This window comes from Anopheles merus, chromosome 3R (genome assembly GCF_017562075.2).
Source record: "Anopheles merus strain MAF chromosome 3R, AmerM5.1, whole genome shotgun sequence".
NCBI lineage: Eukaryota > Metazoa > Arthropoda > Insecta > Diptera > Culicidae > Anopheles > Anopheles merus.
This window is the reverse complement of record NC_054084.1, coordinates 29243194-29263475: the sequence shown is the minus strand read 5'-3', so window position 1 is coordinate 29263475 and position 20282 is coordinate 29243194. Positions and strand designations below refer to the sequence as shown.

Genomic DNA, 20282 nt, shown 5'->3' with positions numbered 1-20282 from the left:
GCCTGTCCTGGCAGGAGGTACATCAACGTCATGCTGTAAGGGGGCGTAAGCTGATGCGTTTGTTGGTGCATTTCCGGTTGCACTGAATCATGAGCATGGTTTCCGAAAATATGTACCAGAATGTAAGGTCCAGCGATGGATAATGTTGTAAACTCGTTGCATCATATTGATAAAATGGAGGCCCTGCAACACGCGTCGATCAACATCGATCAATGACAAATCCTAAGTGCAATCACTGCATCAATTCGAGAGCATGAACGTGAATTTAAACAACGAAGGATTGCAATTGTTGGGAAAATGTACTCATATAGAACCACCAAATCTCGAAATTGCAGCGAATAAACATCGTGTGATTGGATTTGCTATTTCAAACATGCTTCTTTATATCCAGCGATTATAAAAGGCCGTGTAGTAGGGCTAACGGAATATGATTTTCGATTGATTGTAGTGTAGATGAAAATATTGAATCTGATCTAGTCTATGGACATTCAATTATTTGATTTTGTTTGCATTTTTCATACCTCATGACACATATGTGCCATATGTCATGTTGAAGTCTTTGCCTATTCCTATAAAATATCTCACTAGTTTATGCTTAAATACGACACTTGATAATAACGTCTAAAGGCCTTCAACGTTCAGTTATAAATTCGCTGACAGCCGTTCTAGATTTGCACCTTGTACAGGCGCTTTAAAGAAAAACATCATTGGTATTGAAATAGCAAACCGTTCCAAAAATAGGAAAGTGCTGCTCACAAAATGGCGCAACCCCATTCACTGGAGGCCATATTTTAGCGAAAAGCAATCTGTGCACCTCCGGGATGTTTTACTGCGCTTCTTCGTTCCTCCAACTGCTCCAGATTGCGCAGGGTACAGATTAACAAGGCCCACTGGAATGGACCGAAAATGGCTATGAGTATCAAGAGCGGCAGAAGACAACATGCTGCTTGTGGATATTAATCGTGTTCGGAAGGTAGAAATATCATCGGCATTGATAATATTTCACCGTGTTCACCGATCTCGTGACTGCGTTGGTTCGTTAAGCTGTGCTGAGAAGCAATTCGAATTGGAAAGAGGACCTTTTCCCGTTTGCCTGTTTCCTGGTGCATCTCGTAAATCTCACCTTGCTTGCGACTATCAACACTTGAAATACGACTGTGGTTCGCTGCAGAGAGAGGCCAAGTGAAACGAAGGGGAACTAGTTGACTCTGGAAGTGGAGCACGCAATGCGATTGGATTGCATTTAGTCGAGAGAAAATCGATCTACTGGAAGTAAGCGACCATAGTTGTTCTGCTGGGCTGATGACGTGCCTTATTTCTTTAATATGTTGTGCCAGCTTATTTAGAGAAACTTTTCTGAAGCCGAGAGTGTTGCATGCGAGATAATGATTTCACAATGTTTGTTGAAGAGGTTGGCTGACCTTGTATTATTACAACCAAATCTAGAAATATATTCGATATTGACGTGTCTGGTTTCTGTGAATAGTGAAGGTCTCAAATGTCTCTATCGAGGAGGAACATACGAATGAAATTGATACAGAGCTGTTTGATGATCCGAGCAAAGTTATTCAATTCATGTTTGGATATTCGGTTTGGATGTTGTGATCCAAAAATGGCGCTATGGGAGCTTGAGACGGAGTTTTATTCGGAGACACAGGCAGTAGACGTCGCGGCTTGAACGGAACCTTGAAGCATATACCAGCCATAAATGACGCTAATCATGACACACAGACACAGACATAGAAGCAGCTTCTCGATCCATCGTCGTCGTCTTTATCGTCCTACACCCCAAGCTGCTTGAGAAAGATGAATGACCACAGATTAGTGACGGAGCTGGTCGGGTAACAGCGACATGCCGCAATGTCACAATGTCAGCCAATTTAAGCACGGTTGGGGACGACACGAAAGAAAATGAATTCGAAAAGGAAAATATTCTTGGAATAAGGACGCACAGAAATAGAAAGCACAAATTTGAACAGGCAACCAAAGGAAAAGCGGGAATATTTGGTGACTTCGGATTTGTTTTTTAATAGAGGCAACACTGGGTGCAAAGTGGCGACGTGTTGAACTTGCACTGAGTTTTTGGAACTGCTTTTTGATGTGAACTAAATATATTTTCTATCTGAGTGGTTTTTAATTTCGCTGCCCATTTTTGACACTTAGCAAGAAAAGCCTGGGATAAATAACATCTGTCCATCAGTTTGGTGTGGTTTTATATGAGTGAAATTATATTGGACTGTTTGAAGGATGGAATAGACTGATCTGCATTCTTCTAGATTATTGATTTGTATTATCCTCTCACTTCATTGCTTTTGTGTTTGATTTAAACAACAGTCACTAAATGTCCATGTTTAAAAGCCGATAAAACGTTTCTTACTCTGCAAAAGTATTGTTTGTTTAGTTATAGTAAAATGTCATTTCACTTTCTATCAGTTGTGTATAACAGCGCCCAACGACAGCAATGCTTTTAAGGTTTGAACTGATGCCAATGATGTTACTCTTACAAACAATGTCAGCTGCAATCAACTGTGCTCATGTTGTTGATGTTAGCTTGACCATCTTGAAAAAAGATATATGGCATTGGAATTCAACCATAGCGCAACCAATGCATCGAGAGACACAGAGAGTATCATTTAGATTTCGCATGAAAACCTTCGGTCGTTTACTGTTTAGATGGGGTTTGCACCGAATGGACATTATTTCAACAATTAGTCTGTACTATTTTTGCTATCGTTAAACAATATTGCCACTGCTGGAAATGATGCTTATTGGAGCATTTGATAGCTTGTGGTGTGTAGTTTCGCTTACATTGAATCCAATCAGGATTAGAATATCCCGGAAGTCAAAAATGGTTTCAATGTTGCTGTGAGCTATCAATTTGAATTGCATTTGAATTGAAGTCGCAGATGTGAAATGGCTTATCGCAAACCAAATGTAGCAACACAGATGTGAGGATGTATTGGAATATTGTGTTCAAACACGAACAATGTGTTCTATCTTTGTGACATTTTATTGTGTCTCTCGCATTAAGTACTTATTTTCTCCTACAATGTTACAACTAAGATATTAAAAGTGGGATCTGATGAAAAAGCTAGGATCGCAGCAAAAGAGCAATGTTAAAGCTGCAGTTTCAGGTATTCTAAAGAACTTCATGCAAACAACAAAATATAGTATAAAAAACATCAGAAAGGGTGTTAAAATGTGCTTTCATTAATATGAGGATTGTAGATGTTCAAGTAAAATGCGAAATAAATGCAATCGATCTGTTTCGATTCAATTTATTCAATGCATCGAAGATCCCACACATGTTTGCCCTCGCATGGTGTAAAATGACCTTTCGGAAATTATTGCCACAATCACTTAAGGAATTCGAAAGGATAGATTTGTTTTTCAATCTGTAAACATCATCATATTAATATTACATTCCTAGAATCCTACATTGAAATCCTTTTGCTTAATTAATTTGCAATCTTCATCTGCAAAAGTACGCCCGACAAACGTACTTCTAAATTGAGCATTATATTATATCCAGCAATTCTGACATCTTCACATTCTTCCAAATAGCGTCTTTGTGAGCAAAACTGTTCCCAAAGTTACTTCAAAAGTTCCAAAAATGTTTAATGAGTGTTATACGAAATCCTGAAATGCACTCACTCTTATGTAGTTGTTTGGTTTGCTTATAGAAACTTTGAGCATTTGAGCTTCATTCGTCTCTTTACTAACGCTTATGCTAGACAACATCACGCTTAATTTTCGAGCAGTGTTGAAGCACACTTAGGAACGTTGATGTCTCTCGATGCTACCGTTTCCTGCTACTTTTCATAGTGGTCTGCATGTTCACGAGCGTGTGCTAAGTGAATGGTAAATTATGCAACGTGTGTCGGGTGAAGCTCATTGAAGCTGATTTGTAGCCGAATCGCTTCTTCCCAACTTCTAGTTCGAAACTTACTCAACCACAGGACTGGAGTGTATGTAGTTTTGTACTCATGCTCTCGTAGATGATGAACGCGTTTTGTGCGTGAATCTTGCATGAGGAGCACGTGTGTTCTCGGGATTTTTTTTTCATAATAGCACCTACGATGCTTTTTGCATGATATAGGCCAAATGGTTGAGTAAAGTATCGAATTTGATTTGAGAAAAAGGGTCGAAGTGGGTGAACAATTTTCTCAGGAAAGAGGCCAAAAGTTGCTACTTCCTAGAAACACCGTACCTTGTTTATGTGAAGGTACTGTTCAATGATATCATGAACCAATAAGAAGAATGTTCGGCTGGCTCTTTCTTGTGCACACCAAAATCTGTTCTCAAACCATACACGAGCACAAACTCATGCTTTACCTTCTGACAGATAGCTCACACATTACGTTACCAGGTTGAGGGACTTATTGGTTGGTCCAGTGTGTGGAACTGTATGCAGTTTTATGACCGCATAAAGTAAATTAATTGTTTACTGGAAAGAGATAATTCATTTCTGAGCCTCTTTTTCTCATATCGCCCTGGACGACCTAGGATGGTGAAAGTCCAAACCAGACGTTAGCCCGTGTTCGAGGACTGAAAACCGAATGTTAGGCTAGTGAAAAGGCGGACCAGGAAACATGAAGTCTGTAGCAATAAGCTTTGAATAACTGAGCTACCGTAGAACGGACGGCCTTCTCGGTAATGGAGCAAGTTTTATGGGAAGTTTCATATTCATTTAGATAAATATAAGTATGCAGAATCTGATATATTGCTTGGTTGTATCAAACGTAGCATATTCGGCAATAAATGAAGTTCAAACGTAGACCGCAGGTTAAGCATGCAATAAAATCAGCGAAAGAAGAATCTCCATCGGAGAAAAGTTTGTTTTGAAAATTTTACAGCAATTCACTTTTTTACTATTATCATTTTGATTATCTTTTACAGGCTTTATAAGGGAATTTCCATTTGAAATGTTAAACAAATATAAATTTAGAGCGTTTTCTGAGCATAATGAACAGTTTAATATATTATTAACTTTAAAACATTCTCTAACACTCCTTAGTAAAGAGTAAAAAACTCATCTATAAGCCAACCTTTACTTGAAGTAGAGTGATCAGATTGTTCAAACAAGCCCAGTACTCCAACAGCAACCCTTTTAACGGTTGGAAAACTTATCAGACAGTGTGATTTGTCCTTGGTGGTTTGTGTTTGAGTGTGTTTGTCTTTCAAAAAGCCAACGATACGAGCCATTTCTAGACGAGAAATGCCATCATTACAATAGCGTCGGCTTGGAACCGCTTTGAGGGTATTATTCTTTGCGATAGATCTTCACCATCACATAAACATAGCAAACAAACTTCCAAGTAATCTCTGCACTCACGGCTGGCGCTGCTGGAACGTTTTTCTTCCTTATATTTGGTTTGCTCGTTCGTTCGTCCTTTCCATTCGTAATCACTCACTTCAAGCTTAACTTTCATGGTGACGGCGTTTCTTGTCGTGCGCCATTACGTTGATCAATATTGTTGGTGATAAAGTAGCGTCGGCCGGCACGTTACTTTATCATTTCCAACGGTACATAAATCATGTTCGAGACTATCGACAGAAAAGGTCGACGAGTACTTACAACGGCAGCGTTTCTCGCGGATGGTCATTCGATCGTTGGAGGCTGTGTGAAGCGAGTAAAGCGATTTGACAGTGACCTTCACCCGTACGCGATACACTATCACCCCGGAACGATTGAAGTCTATCGACGGGTGGTTTATGGTGCCATCCTTCGCTGCTGTCGGAGGTCATTTATCTAAGTGTGCTCGCAATGGGGATGAAATTTATGATCACGCACTGGTTAGTACCACACCGAGTGAAAAGGGTTTTGTGCTGCCGAGCTGGTGGGTAAAATGTGATTTTGCATGATTGAACATCGTCTGTTCTCAGCTCTTTGCGATCCAATCCTCCGGCTTATCGACCATGTCTGTAGGTTCATGTAAGGAGATTGTGAGTGTTGAGCGTCATGATTGGGTCTTTGAGGTGATATGTTCAAGGGAAATACCTCGCTAAACGTACGTTATTTTGAAGAAAGTGTAAGCTATGACGAAAGAACGACGATTGCAAAACTCCTTTGACACCTTTCTGCACTGCGATTCAAATGCTTACCTTATCTTGGAAGGTGTGCCATCATCGGATTACAGTTGAAGCATTTTGTGGTAATTAGATTTTTGGGAAGACACGGTGTTCTTTTTCACGAAAGAAGAGCTAAACACGAGGAGAATGTTTAGTTTTCATCTGTTTCTACAGTACGAAAACGCATTCTTTTTTTAGCATTTTTCAGTCGCAAAATGGCAATATTCTGAGATTATCAGAGCCGTTGCAGCTTTCAATAGTTTGATTTGAATAATAGCACTGATACAGAACTAAAAGATTAAGGTTTTATAGGTTTGAATGAATATGATTCTTTGAAGAAAGAAATTCTAGGATGCCTTATCATGCTGCTATATGCATGACGTTGATAAGATTGAGCAATGGTATAATTGCAGTTATATTGTTAATGAATTCCAAAAACTATTCGTCGGATAAGAGCTAATAATAACATTTTCAATCCCATTGATGTATTAGTTTTTATGTAACAATACACGGAAACATCACTACCAGTCAGAAGTTGTAGGTACAATGGTGTACAGATTATGAAGCTATATATCTATTTTGGAAGCGATACCAATAGTTAGGGAAATGTAGGTAATGTTCCAAAGCTGATATTGGGGGCCTTCACGATTCTTGTTAGTTTTTTGTATGGAGTTTGACAATTGGAGGCTGAAATCATGTAAACAAGCCATACAAAACCACACAAAAAACTAGCCTGCAATTTTCAGTTTAGATTATTCTAGCCTCCAAGTTAGAATAAGATTCGAGTACCTGTTCGAAAACACAGTGTGAAAACACATTCATCCCAAGGTGCATTAAAGAGATCACGTGGTGGAATCTAGAATCAAAGTGTATGTAGTCCATGTGGTCTCATAGCATTTTTTTATAACCAATTTTGAACATCACTTTTTGACAGAACGAGTGAACTTTTTTGCTAAAACGAGCTTTCTTGACGCTTGAGGAATACTCAGAACACTCTTAAAATCTTCATTCAGAAGCAGAAGCGATAAAAATCAGCCTTCTAAATTCGTACACCTTGGGAATAGCCACCCTGTACATTATACCCACTGTGATAGCTGCTCGAAAACTGCTATACAATGCAAACAGCTGACAGGCTGAAATTTCAGCCTACGAACTTCAAACGGAAAGGGCCCCATTCTTTTCTCAGAATAAGATGTTGCTTTATCCCTTATCCCGTGACAAAATTCCTGGTGCACAAACGTGGTCCACAAAACTCTACTATAACAACTCAAGCTCTTCATTCCAGGCAGATTTATTATCATTACATTATTAACATTCAAGTGAAATCCTCAAGTATGATTAGGAAGTCCAAGACTTCCTGGAAGGTACAAGCATTCGAACTGGAATCATACCAAATAGGCAAGTCAAGCGTATTGAATTGAATGGGCTTTCAAATCATGATTCAGTATTACATTTTCATATCTAAAGCTGATGTCGATGAGTTTCACATCAATAGCAAAAAGGGAAGAATCTGTCACTTACCTTAAATCGGTAGAGAAATAGGTTCGTCCCCAGAGTGAATTCCTAGAAAAATTGAACAAGGAAATGCTTTCAATTCTGACGATTTCGATTTTCCAGGTAATGTGAATACAATCAGCTGTTAACTGAATAATACTTTATTTACTGCAATAAGGCAAAATTTCCCCTAGAACATATTGTATCGTAAAACCTTTGTTTCATTAGTATTGCTTGTTTCAGTATCAACTTCATGCGACGAATGTTTAGCAGGTGTTGGGAAACGAAAATTTGTGACTTCTTGTTACAAAGTTACAAATAGATACGCTACAAAGACAAAGTTATAAATAGATGACTCTTTTCAAAGCATTTATTGTTGGTAGATGACATACATATACTCCCGTAACTTGACAATATGCTTAAAATATTCATGACAATCGAACCGAATACAGTCCTTGTTAATGTTAGTGATACGGCAGAACTAATTAACATTCCACCTGATGCATTCCATTGCTGGTTCTGCACTAGTAGTTTCGAATCATCTCCGTCGCTTTCCTCTGCATTTCTCCCCAACGTCAGCAGCTTACTTGCGTGACAACCTGGCTGGAAATTGCTCGAAACCGGTATGATGATGATGATGATGACGGTTTTTGACTCTGTAGTAGATAATATTTACAAATAGATAATGGCACGCATCCCTTTGTACATGCATGGCTGCTACATACATACGATCAACTATGTTGCCCGAATATTGTATGCCAGTTATGTTTGCGCTTGCTTTAATTCAATTAACAACCGCCTTCAAAACATTTCACTCACCAAAAAAGTGCTGCTGTTCTCTAGATCCTTTGATCGGTGCGTGCTGTGCATAAGCGATGGCTAGGCTTTCGGCCCGGAGGCAATCCATACCGGTGCGGCAGAAATTCTTGACGAGAGCATACTGTGTTGTGCATCTGGCTACGATAATCATCCTTCCATTTGATCCTGTATCAGCAGCACACAGGCGAACAAAGACAATGAAGCACAAGCTTTTTTCTGTTGCTCCTCTCTACTCGTTCAAGCACAACTTTGCTTATGGGATGGCAACAAACAACGAATACGAACGAACCAGCAAAAATAGTGCACGGTAAAGTGCTGAACGTAGAAGAATAACAAGTGAACCGGTGGTAGCACCCCTTTTTTCTTCGCTTCGATATTTAATAGCAGATCAAAGGATTCTTTCATCTATCAGCTTCTATAAATCCAGCCAAACGCAAGAATAACATCAAACAGCAGCAAATGGGGTAGTAAAAACGATGTTCAAACAAGATCATGGGAATAGTTACTCTCCCAAATAAAATTTAGCAAAAAACTAACAAAACCAAAGTCAGCAAACTCTCTTACGTTATACCCGAGACTTGCTATGTTTGGCAGAAAACCTGCTATGACCCGCAGCAAGAAGAAAGAACGAGTGAATAAAAGTAGTAAGCTCATACTGAAGGCTTTATTCAATTTGCAGCCACTTTGTCAACGTGTCCTAATGCTCAAATCAATTATTCAAGGTAAATAATGCGGCGGAGTAAAAGCATTTTTTGTAGAATTTTTCAAAACGTATGTCTTTGGTATGAGACTAAATTGATAATTTTGGAGCATTTTATTTACCAGCGAAATAAGTCAAACGCAGAAAATAAAAGCATTCCGAACTACATAGACAGGATTCTGGTTATACATTACTAGTTACATTTTTGTTTTGGCTTTCATACTTGATGTCTGCTGACGTTCAAAAGGTTAAGTAATATTTTTAAATTAACAGAGCAAAACAAAAATTTAATAAGTAATGTTTTAATTTGATGTACCAAAGTCCAAAGTTCCAATTCTACTTGGAACTCTAATCACAAACTTTATAAACCATGCAAGGTAAACAAAAACGATTAATGACCTCTCTGAATAGCGCCCAGGATTGCCTAAATGGTCTTTCTGGAAAAGAGAACGATGACCTAAGTGCTCTCATGCTCAAATATGGCTGCATGACTGCAATTGGTGGTTAACAGAATGTTCAACGAAATAATCTTTCACATTTGCTAAAGGGAGATGCACGTACCGTGGCCTGGTAAAATGAGCCAAAAAACCTCAACGAAGCGAGTGCAGCTGCGATGGGAAAGTTTGTGATTCCAAACGGTGGCCCTTAATGTGAATTCAAACGAGAGTGTGAGTGAAGGATGTAGGTTAACCTGTAACCACTAATGAGTTTCCGCAGAGAATGTAAAATTCGATGAAATACGACAGGTTGCATCGGATCGCAAACCGCCAAAGCCTTCAAAGTTAGTGGATTTATTCCAAACGACCTCTGGCAAGCACCAAATGACCTGCAGCTCCCTAACTGGTAGAAGATTGAAAAATCAAAACAAAAATCCACCATGATAGCTTACTTTCACACCAACACAGTGTACCTAGCGCCGCGATAGCTAACGCAGCGGGTAAATGTGAATATTTGGATATAGCCTATCACGGTATTGCTTCCGGAAACGGTGCAACGGTAGGCCGCTGTGAGGTTGAGTTCACAAGGTACGCTCGCCATAAATGATCACCTAGTTAGGTTTGGTTTTTTTGCCAGATCTCACCCCGGTGCGCTGTTCAACCGGTACGACCCTGTGTGTGCATGATGGATGATATTCAATTTCCCCGCGCGAAACATGGAGACGCCTGGTGGCTGTTTCACTCTTGACAGTTGCTGAGGGCGACTGCTGCACACTGCTGCACGAGGTGCGTGTGACATTAGCCAGTTGCACAATCAGCGAAATGTGTATACTGCAAGGAAGAGAGGATGCTTGGTGTTGTATTCACTGTGCCTGCCGTTGGACATTCTGATGCAATAAATCATTCAAATGTTGCGCCTCAGGCCTCGATGGAAAGGTTTTTGCCGAGGTGATGGAGACATGTGCTGTCATTCAGTGTCGTTTTCAACCAATTTTCATACGTTTCCTTATGGGAAAACTATGGTTAAGGGAAAAAAGATGGAAAGAAAACTCACAACAGCTCAGGCCTTAGTTGTTTGTTCTGTTTTATTATTAAACGTATCCAATTTGTACAATCGTAGCTTGCTGGTGTTGTGCATTGGTTATACTGAGTTGCTTTGGTATTATTCATTCATCTGTCAATTTAGCAAAACATATCAATTAAGCAAAAAGCAGTTTAAAACTAACACCGTTTCAAGATAAAAAAATAATTAAACTATCTTAATAATAACTAAATTGTCCATTTTTCTTTTTCAGTAATGGCCGCGCTGCGCTCTCAGTATGGAATAAATATATTTTTTCTTTTCATCGTACACTTAAACCACGGTAAGTAAAACAAACAGTAACAATAAATGAACCTCATACTTTATTCAATTGAAATTCAAAGTCTTTGTTTAAGAGGGATATTATACGTTAGATTTCAGTTCATAACTTCGTAGATATATAAATAACAAACATTAAAAAAAATTTTGGATGCATTAAAAACAAGGAACAAAGAATATTGAATATGAAGAATTTGTTTGTGTTTCTGTCAATGGCTTTAGCACTCTAAGCTATTCTGATAATTGTGTGTGGTGCAATACATTCTCTTCTAAACTTCGTTCAGAATTATTGATTATTTATTTATACTTGTGGTACACTGTTTAGGTGCCAACTGTACCGCTTTTGTTCAGGCAATATTACAATTTGACCTTTTAACTCCTCTGTGATGGGAAGAGTTATTCAATGTACCTTACATGTTAGCTCAATGAGTTGCATAATGTTCAGTTTTTTTATTATTTTTGTTTAAGTAAAATATTCGTTCAACAAAAACTTCATACCCAGTTGATGAATCATAAATGTAAAGGTTTACTAAAGTACAATAATGAATCATCATTATACTGATTATCCTCGCCACACATTCATTCGCACACAATGAGGCTTACATAAGTATTTCTAAAAGCTCAATACACATTCGTCAACACATAAAACATACCAAAGCAACGAAACACCTCTCTTTAGTAGATTCTGTTTTCTATTTTGTGCTCTCCAGCCGTTTTGTTTCACAATCCCATCCTTAGAGAGCACGTGAACGGCACAGTTGATCTTTCCCAACCCGAATGTACTGCATTTTGATTTATTAGCTCTGATTGCCCTTCAGTACACCAGCCGGCTCCCGGCACTGTTTCGGAACCACACTGGGCTGATGGTGCATTCGCTTTCTCTCGAGCTATTGAAATGAAGCAAACATTAACAAAAAAAAAGTACACGGCAAACATACACATACATAGGCCCGCCCAAAGGGTCGTTTGGAGCGTATCAGTGGCATATCTTTGTACTATTTCAATCGAAACAACGTAGAAATAGCATTGTGTTTGCTCGTGTACACGCTTTATAACGCGAGAAGCATCATCAAGACGAAGGAAAGTGGCAAAAAAACGCGATATGGATATGATCCATTGCATAAGCAAAGCATTGAAACGAGGCATGAAGCAATACTGTAATCTGCTCGCTACCATCAGGCCAGGTCAACCGAGTCGGGGAAGGTACCAAAAACCCGACATCTCCTGTATACTGCTGAAAAAATTGAGCCTTTTTTATGCTCTTTCTTTTTAATGAAAGTAAGGTAAGCGGAGCTATTGTGAGCGTTTGTATGTGAGTACGTTTGCAATGTTAGGTATTTGGCTTAGTGTCCCGCCCTTAGGGACATTTATTCATCAGTTGAAGTGCTGCAAGAAGCGTTGATTTTTCATCATTTCCACGGTCATTGCTTAGTGTGCCGGTGTGAGCCGTTGTTTAGGAAGATTGGAATACATTTTATTTGCGTTGTGGAATTATTCATTTCCCAAGTTTGCAAGTATAATTACCCAAAGTGACCGGGAGAAAGATCTCAAAATGCATGGATCGTTGGAAGGTAATCTACAGATAACAAGAAGTATAATTATTCAAATTGGGTTTGATTTCTTTCTCGCAGGAACCTTGTTTGATTTGTACCACTGTGAGTCAATGTGAGGAACTATCGTATGGCTTTTGAATGCTTTATTGTTAGTTATCATTTTGGGAAACGCCATTGTAGCATTTGCTCTTCCTGTTGGCTTCTTATGAGTTCATATTCAGATTGTTAAAACCCGAAGGTTTGAAAGCTTGTTAAAAGACATATGAAATAGACTTTGTCATCTTCAAAATAAATGTGAACCTATAAAAAATATGGAAAAATCAAAACTCAACGAAAATTTTTACTAAACAAACAAACTAAAACTGTATCTTCTTCCAGACATACCTCTTCGCAGCAATCATTCCAAACAATGGAGGAACAAATGAACAAAATTCCACGAAACCCCTTTCTCATACAAAGCACATACTTGCCTTCGAAAGGGTTTTGGGAAATGAATCCCTTAAACACACAAGCAGAAGCTCCATGCCGAGAGCTAGAATGGTAAATGGCTATCGTATTGAAGGGCCGAGCTTTTTTGTGCTGTTTCTACTGGCATGCACAGAACTGACAGGAAGTGATAACGCCCGATAGTTGGAATCAGATTTTGATGTTCTGGGAGGAGCATCTAGCACAAGAACGGCTCGGTTGGCTTTTCGTCATGTCTGTTTCCTTGATTCTCGTTGAGATTTGGCCGGGAGAAAAATTGTAGAACAGTGTCGTTTGTTTCAGCAGTGCAGGGTTTCTCGGTACGGTATCGATTATTTGATGAAAGCTTAGTATGTCAAGCGGGACGTAAGCGAATACTCTTGTTCCATGGATAAAAAGTAACGATAAAATATAGTGAACAACGAGTCACAAAAACTGGTTTGGTTGTTTATCAAAGTTTACAACGTGTTAGAACAATGTGATTATTTTGAAGAAATGAAGAAACATACCCTTTCATGAAAATTCACCAATACTAGATTTCAGGTTTTCCCTCCAAGCATGTGGCTTCGATGTATCTTTTACAAATTCCGAAGCATATTTTCCTTTTATTCTCGTTCTGGTATCAGAGAGCAAAAAGGTATTTGCACAAAAAACGCCCAAAAACTCCCTTGCCCTTGCTTCACTATCCTCGATCGTTCACATTTCGTGTGTTTGCTGCTGTCAGAATATCGCACCGACCAGCAAAATCCCATCATGCCAGTGCCGGCGGCCACCAGAACAGGCTTGCGTTTCCCATCCGGCCTGCCTGGTGTCAAAATTGAATTTGATCGCAAACATACACACATAACAGCAGCACCACGGTAAGGCTTTTACTGCCAGCCGTTAGCGTGGACGAGTGTTGAGTGATTTTTGTGTGTGTGTTGAAGCTCCGTTTTTCTGCCCACTCTGCTCGTGCACAAGAAAGCGGGACAAGATTTCTGAACGCTCACTGTAATCTGCGTTTCGCACAAACTGAAATCATTTTTCCATTTAACTAAATGTGTCCAAGTTTTGCAGGAAGTGATATGAACGCAAAAAAACAGTATAAAAACAAATTGAAAACCCGTCAAAACATCGTCAAATGTCTTGAAGCGCTCGAGAGGAACGGTGGTTTTACGCTGAGCTCGAGGATTACTTTATCTCTTTTGTTCCCCATCCACCAGAGCAGGCGGCGAAAGCAAAAGGAGACAAAAAAACACGCAAAGCGAAAGCTTAAAATTACCCAAATGACTGCATGAAGCGATCAGGCGGAAATTCTCACACACGCAAGCAAAAACAACAAAGACGTTACCATTCCGTACGAAACGCGTCGGAGTGATTTATTAATAGCCATTTAGGCTTAACGACAGCTCGGGCTGGTTGGTCCCGTTTGTGCCGGAATGGATTTGCATTTTTCGGCAACAGCAGTTTGTGTCCAGAGGGAGTGGAGGGAGGGAAGGACAGAGTAATTCGCACCAGTCGATTGACTCGTTTCGCTTTCCAACGACACACATAATATCCGCGAACGCTCATCATATCAAACGTCGAACACACGCAGCAAGCCGAAATGATGTAAATTAAATAATAATGATTGATTTCGCTTACGTTTAAGCCTACAGTTGATGCCTGCAGCAGGAAGCAAAGCTCAGACACACGAACATTCACTTACTTCATGGTAGCACGTTTGGGAGAACATTCTGTGAAGAGTTGGGCGGTTCTGTTTTGTTCTCTGCATCGTTTCGGTTTTGTATCGTTTTTGTAAAGTGGTTACGGTTGAGTTAAAATTGATATTTCGCAAACACGCTCTCAAGGACACATGCGTGTGGTGTTTGATATTGTTTGATATGTTTAATATTGTATCCGTATGCAATGATGGAAGCGATGAAAAGCTGTAATCAGTTTCAGTGCTTCATTGTTTCCCGATTGAAAGTAACGGAAAGGGAGCGTGCATGTGTGTAATTTAATGAGTAAGGTAGTTTATTCTTGCAGTTTCAGCAATAGCATTGAAATGCGTTGAAATTATGGACAGATGTTTGTAAATGGTTGTATCCCATCCTTTCCAATGAAACTATAAAGAGTAACTGGGGCTTCTTGCTAGCGGATAAATCCCATTGTTGTAGAGCCTATAAATTGTGAATTAATGAGATAAAACACATTACACGCGCATTTAATGCATGCGAACGAGATGCTGCATAAGCGAGAATGCCGATGGAAATAAGGAACAGCAAAAAAAGAAGCTTACTCCTTATTATCCCTTTTTCTTCGGTGCGGTACAGGATCGTGAAACCATTTGTCTTGTTTTTAACGAACATTGTGCAGAAATATCCGGTGTATTTGAGAACAAAAAATAAAGCCCTTCGCCGGGGCAACAATGGCACAAGGAATATTCATGAACTCGGCACCAGTCAGAAAATCTAAGAAATTGTGACCCTTTTGAGCAGTATCCTGCCGTAGAGCCGCTCTAGGAAGGTTGGTGCGTAAATATTTCGCCTCGCAGTGACCTTTCCGGGGTCGAATGCGGGCTGCACCGTGGGTTTTTGGTTTGGTGGTCCCACGCTCGAAATATTGTGGTAAGATTAGGCGAGTGTAGGAAGTCAAAGTAACGGAAAAAAGAAAGAAACCTCCAAGCAGAAAGGATCACCGGAGATGGAATACCAACACGCTAGCTGGAACTGGAATCCCTTTGGCCGGAAAACCAGCATAAACGGCCTTTACGGGTTCGAAGGAGGTTATTTAAGGTCGAGACAGTACTTTATGGAGTCCCAATTGTAATCCTTTTATCTGTTATCTGCTTTGTTCGTGTTCAAGTGCGGCAAGGCGGGTCTGTTTATGATAAAGCTCAACAGTTCCAGTAGAGGTTGAGGGCAGCTTTTAATGGCTCGTAAGCATGCACGGTAGATGCAAGATGCTTCGCGTAGAAGAGCTCAAAAGCTTCCTTTTTCCTACAGCAATATCAGTATTTGCGACCCCTTTTTTATTTTTTGGAACTAGAATATAAATCTACGGTTTTGTTGGGGCCTCATGTTGGAGTCGATTGGTGGAACAATGATTTGGTGTGCATGTCAGCACAATGGCATAACTGTACAACATCTGGTTCACATTTCTAATCTGTAAACACGGCAAAATGATAACCAAGAATATAAAGAAGCTTTCAAAGTTAATTAACAAACTTAAATGATGTGTTTCATTTTGCTAAACCTTATCAGTAATTTTGGCAGAGTTATATGCATGAACATCAACCGAACATCAACTATGTCGACACATCGACCGAAACTCTTGTTTAATCGTGTAACCGTTCATTAGTTTTAATAAACATCTCCCAAAAAATGCAACAATTCTGCATCTGAGTCTGAATACCGTTTAAATGACTGTTACTTACTGTGTGTAGCCCACTGCCGCATGTCGCATTTCGCAACAATCGATCCACCCCAATCCTCGACTTGTTCTGTTTTCCCTTTAACCATAATCAGCACACAAACCGCATAAATAAATCCATCCAACGATCGATTGCTGAGTGTCACAGCTGCATGATACTCCGTCACTCCCGTTCTCCTGACGTGGCTTGCGGTGAGAGTGTTTTCCGTTAATTAACTGTGTGCGTTCCCTTGACAGATTCCAATCACGTTGCTCAGTTGCCATCCTGTGAAGCTTCCAGTCTCTATGTGTACCAGCTGCGTATCCACTGGGGAGGTGTGCCAGATTTAAGATCAACAATCCCCACTACCATGCCCTCTGCACACTTCAGCTGCATGGAGTGGCCATAGCCGGATTGACTGTTTTTCATTTGGGACCGATTCCACAATACCAGATGGGAATCGGCTATTTCCGGAACTGATAATCGATAGGAAATATGTCTGTGTGCCTGTGTGCGCGTTTGTATCCAGCCACAGGACACAATCACGCTGCCAAATCACAGGCAAAAAGGGCTTAATTATACGCTTATAATCGTTACCAATCAATTTAGAAAGTTTGGCGTTCCGATGGCGTTCCGACCGAGCCGTGGGCATCCCAGGTGGAGATAATACCATTAGTGGAGTTGCAGGTGCCCTGCAGGAAAGATTCAATTTGGAGTTCATTTAGCATTCACACAATTAACAACCGAATTCCGATGATTGTAGCAGTCCATCGGAATTGAATTAAAGTAATGGGCTGGGATTATGAAACGGGTGAGAAGAGTTTGTTACAAAGTAAAAACAAAACGCAGATAGGCCTTTGCTAATCAGTTCAATTGAGATGAATTTTAATGTTTTACTTGATAATGAAGATGTTTACTTTTCAAGCAGCTCTTCAGCTCTTTCCTCCTGAAGGCTTAAACAGTGTGGCGTATCACACTGACTGTCCTGAGTTATGACTTCGAAGTCTCTTTTTCTACAACAACAGCAAATCAACACAAATTGCAATTAAAACTTTACGCATAAACAGCTTCACTTAATCATCGGAATCTGCTTTGCAGTGTCTCTAAGCATAATTCCGTTTGATGTTTGGATTAAACCAATCGGACCAATGCCATCACTTGCCCACGAGCTATAATTGTACATCAAACGTCTACAAAAGCCCATCTACATGACTGCTAGTAGCGTTTCGTTAAACATTCACACTAATCTGCCCTCCTCTACGAACGGCATCCAGCTGCACTTCTACGCATTCACATCACAATCAGCAACCTCAATGAAAGCTTATGTGGTGACAGTTGATTTATATATCTTCTTCTTCTTCTTCTTTGGCTCAACAACCGATGCCGGTCAAGGCCTGCCAACACACTTGTGGGGTTGGCTTTCAGTGACTTATTGATTTTCCCCCCATAGCAGGATAGTCAGTCCTACGTATGGCGGCACGGTCTATTTGGGGCTTGAACCCATGACGGGCATGTTGTTGAGTCGTACGAGTTGACGACTGTACCATGAGACCGGCTATATATCTTCACCCATGTGATAACATCTCACACCTGCCTAGCAGAGCTGTCACTTTTGATTGGCTTTGCTGGTGTTTGCTTTTTTGCTGTATTTGTGTGCCCAAGGAAGCTTATCGAGCTAGAAGCGATAGAGCCGCATTAAACCGCAACGGCTTCGAGTGTGAGAGCAAGATTGATAACAACGATGAATTAATTTACGCTCCTGAGCGATGAACACAAATCTTCACAGTGCATGTGATGCAGCTCAAACCAAGGAAAAGGAAAGGCTTTTCCTTTGACTGTCAGGGTCAATTTAAGTGACTTTCTTGCATGTGGAAAGCATAGAACACTGATATTATCCCTCAAGGGCAGGACAGTCAGCGACCTTGTGAAGAGATAAATATTTCAGCGTAGATTATGTATATTAATGCTTGTTTTCTTGAGGTAAATTCAACATGCAGGAAGTCCATGAAGTACGTATGGGCACGATGCGTTGTCTCTATGAAGGTGATGCATGTTGGTGGAAGTGATTGTTTAAGATAATGGTCATACGAGCAATAATTGATATCGTTGTGATATTTAGCCTTTAGAACCTAAAATAAATTTCATAAGGGAGAGCGCACGCTTTTGGTATTTGTCAATAAGAATGATTAATAGAAAGTGAAAACCCAATAATAAATCACATAAATGTTGAATGATTTTAACCTTTTTGTTTTTAATTGGAAAACATATTAACTGAACTCCTGCTTAGCTGAAAATTATTTAACCTGTTAATGAATGAAGCTTGTTATGAATGAAGCTAGTGAGCTTTTTACACTTGAAGCGCTCTGCAAAGCTGTAAAATGTCTTCCTTCATAAGAAAATGTGTAAAAACTTCATTGATGAAAGCAACAAAGTAAACAAATTTCAATTATATTCATCCCAACGTGGCCATCGTGAAGGAAACAGTGTTTCTCATTTATCATCCCGACCTTCTGACGTTTCGATTTCCTGTGTTCGACAGCTTCCAACTGCCACCTCTAATTTGTATCTTTTCTCTACTTTCTCCCATTGCCATCGGATCTGTGGTCATCAATTGAAAACTCTCATCCCACAACACCAACCCGGAAGGCATTACAAAGTCACTGCAGACCTTTTCGGAGGAACAGTTCCTGCTGGAGCTGAGTGACGATCGCAGCAGTTCACCGGTAACGCGTCCTCCGATACGCAACCGGACACCGCCGTACCTTGGCAATCTGCACCTTGGCTTTCACCAGCACCAGCAGCACCACCATCAGCACGCGGAGACGAGCGAGAACGAAATTTACGACTCGGACGAAAGTAATCTGCTCCGGACGCCGCTCGACCGTGGGCCACACTTTGATTTGTCCGCCTCGAAGAACATTACAGCGCTGGTCGGGAAGACGGCCTATCTCAACTGCCGGGTGAAGAACATCGGCAACAAAACGGTAAATTTCAATTTCAATTGTGCTGTGTATTGCTTCCGTGCTCGTTTTTTTTCCTACACACAACAACGCGTTGTGTATTGACAGTGTCCGTTTTTGCTTTCGGGATCGAGTTGCTTCCGTACCGATAAATTCTAACCATGTGTTTTTATTTGTTTGTCTTTTTCCTGTGTGTATGTGCTTCACCTGGTCATATATCACAACACAACGTGCAACGTCCCCCTGTGCGGATCGTTCGTCCTCGGCAGGTGTCCTGGGTGCGGCATCGTGACATTCATCTGTTAACCGTAGGTAGATTCACCTATACGTCAGACCAACGTTTCCAGGCTGTACATAATCCCCAGACAGACGACTGGTCGCTACAAGTAAGCCCCCTTATTCCTCTGTTGCCCCATTGCGTCACTCGATGTGTGTTTTTGTTTTTATTTAGTGCAACCTCTATCACTCTGTCCCTCCTTCTCGATGAGCCTTTTGAGAGCTTGGGGAAAAGCACAAACGATGAGTCAGCAAACTATATGAAGTAAGAAAAAATGAACCCACTCTGCCTCTATTGACACTCTATATGGCCTATTCGGGTCATCGATCATTTGCTGGTGGGCATTGGCAGTAGATCCATGTGCACACGCACGAACACGCAAGCTCTCAGGAGATTCCGTCCGTGGAGTGTTGAACTCTCTTTTTTGTCCACTTTATTTCCCCACTTCTTTTGCGTCTGTCTGTTTCCCACAAGCAGCTAATACCCGTTGGTACGTTGTTCTTTCAGATTAGATACCCCCAGAAGCGGGACACAGGCGTGTATGAGTGCCAGATCTCCACTACGCCACCGGTCGGGCACTCAATGTTCCTCGCTGTCGTAGGTAAGTGTCCAGCCGCACTAAATGCTCGGAGCTGATACTGGTTTAATACACGTTTAGGATACGTATTGCTCATTCACTCTCTCTCTGAAATGCCTTTGAGTGTTTTTTCGGTTTTTTGGGGTTTAGGTTTATTTTCATTTTAACAGACACTTGTTTTCTTCTTTCCACGTA

The 20282-nt window shown here is 40.4% G+C and overlaps 1 protein-coding gene across 4 annotated transcripts in view; it reads left to right on the top strand.

Annotated features, from left to right (window-relative positions):
• LOC121596172 (zwei Ig domain protein zig-8-like) overlaps positions 1-20282 on the top strand; it is a 38390-nt gene that overhangs the window by 15552 nt on the left and 2556 nt on the right. For all 4 annotated transcript variants that reach the window (XM_041920880.1, XM_041920877.1, XM_041920876.1 and 1 more), the window contains 4 exons: positions 10818-10886; positions 18920-19257; positions 19503-19619; positions 20018-20111. In XM_041920880.1, coding sequence (XP_041776814.1) covers positions 10820-10886; positions 18920-19257; positions 19503-19619; positions 20018-20111 — 616 coding nt within the window. In that variant the 5' untranslated portion in view covers positions 10818-10819. The remainder of the gene's footprint in view (positions 1-10817; positions 10887-18919; positions 19258-19502; positions 19620-20017; positions 20112-20282) is intronic.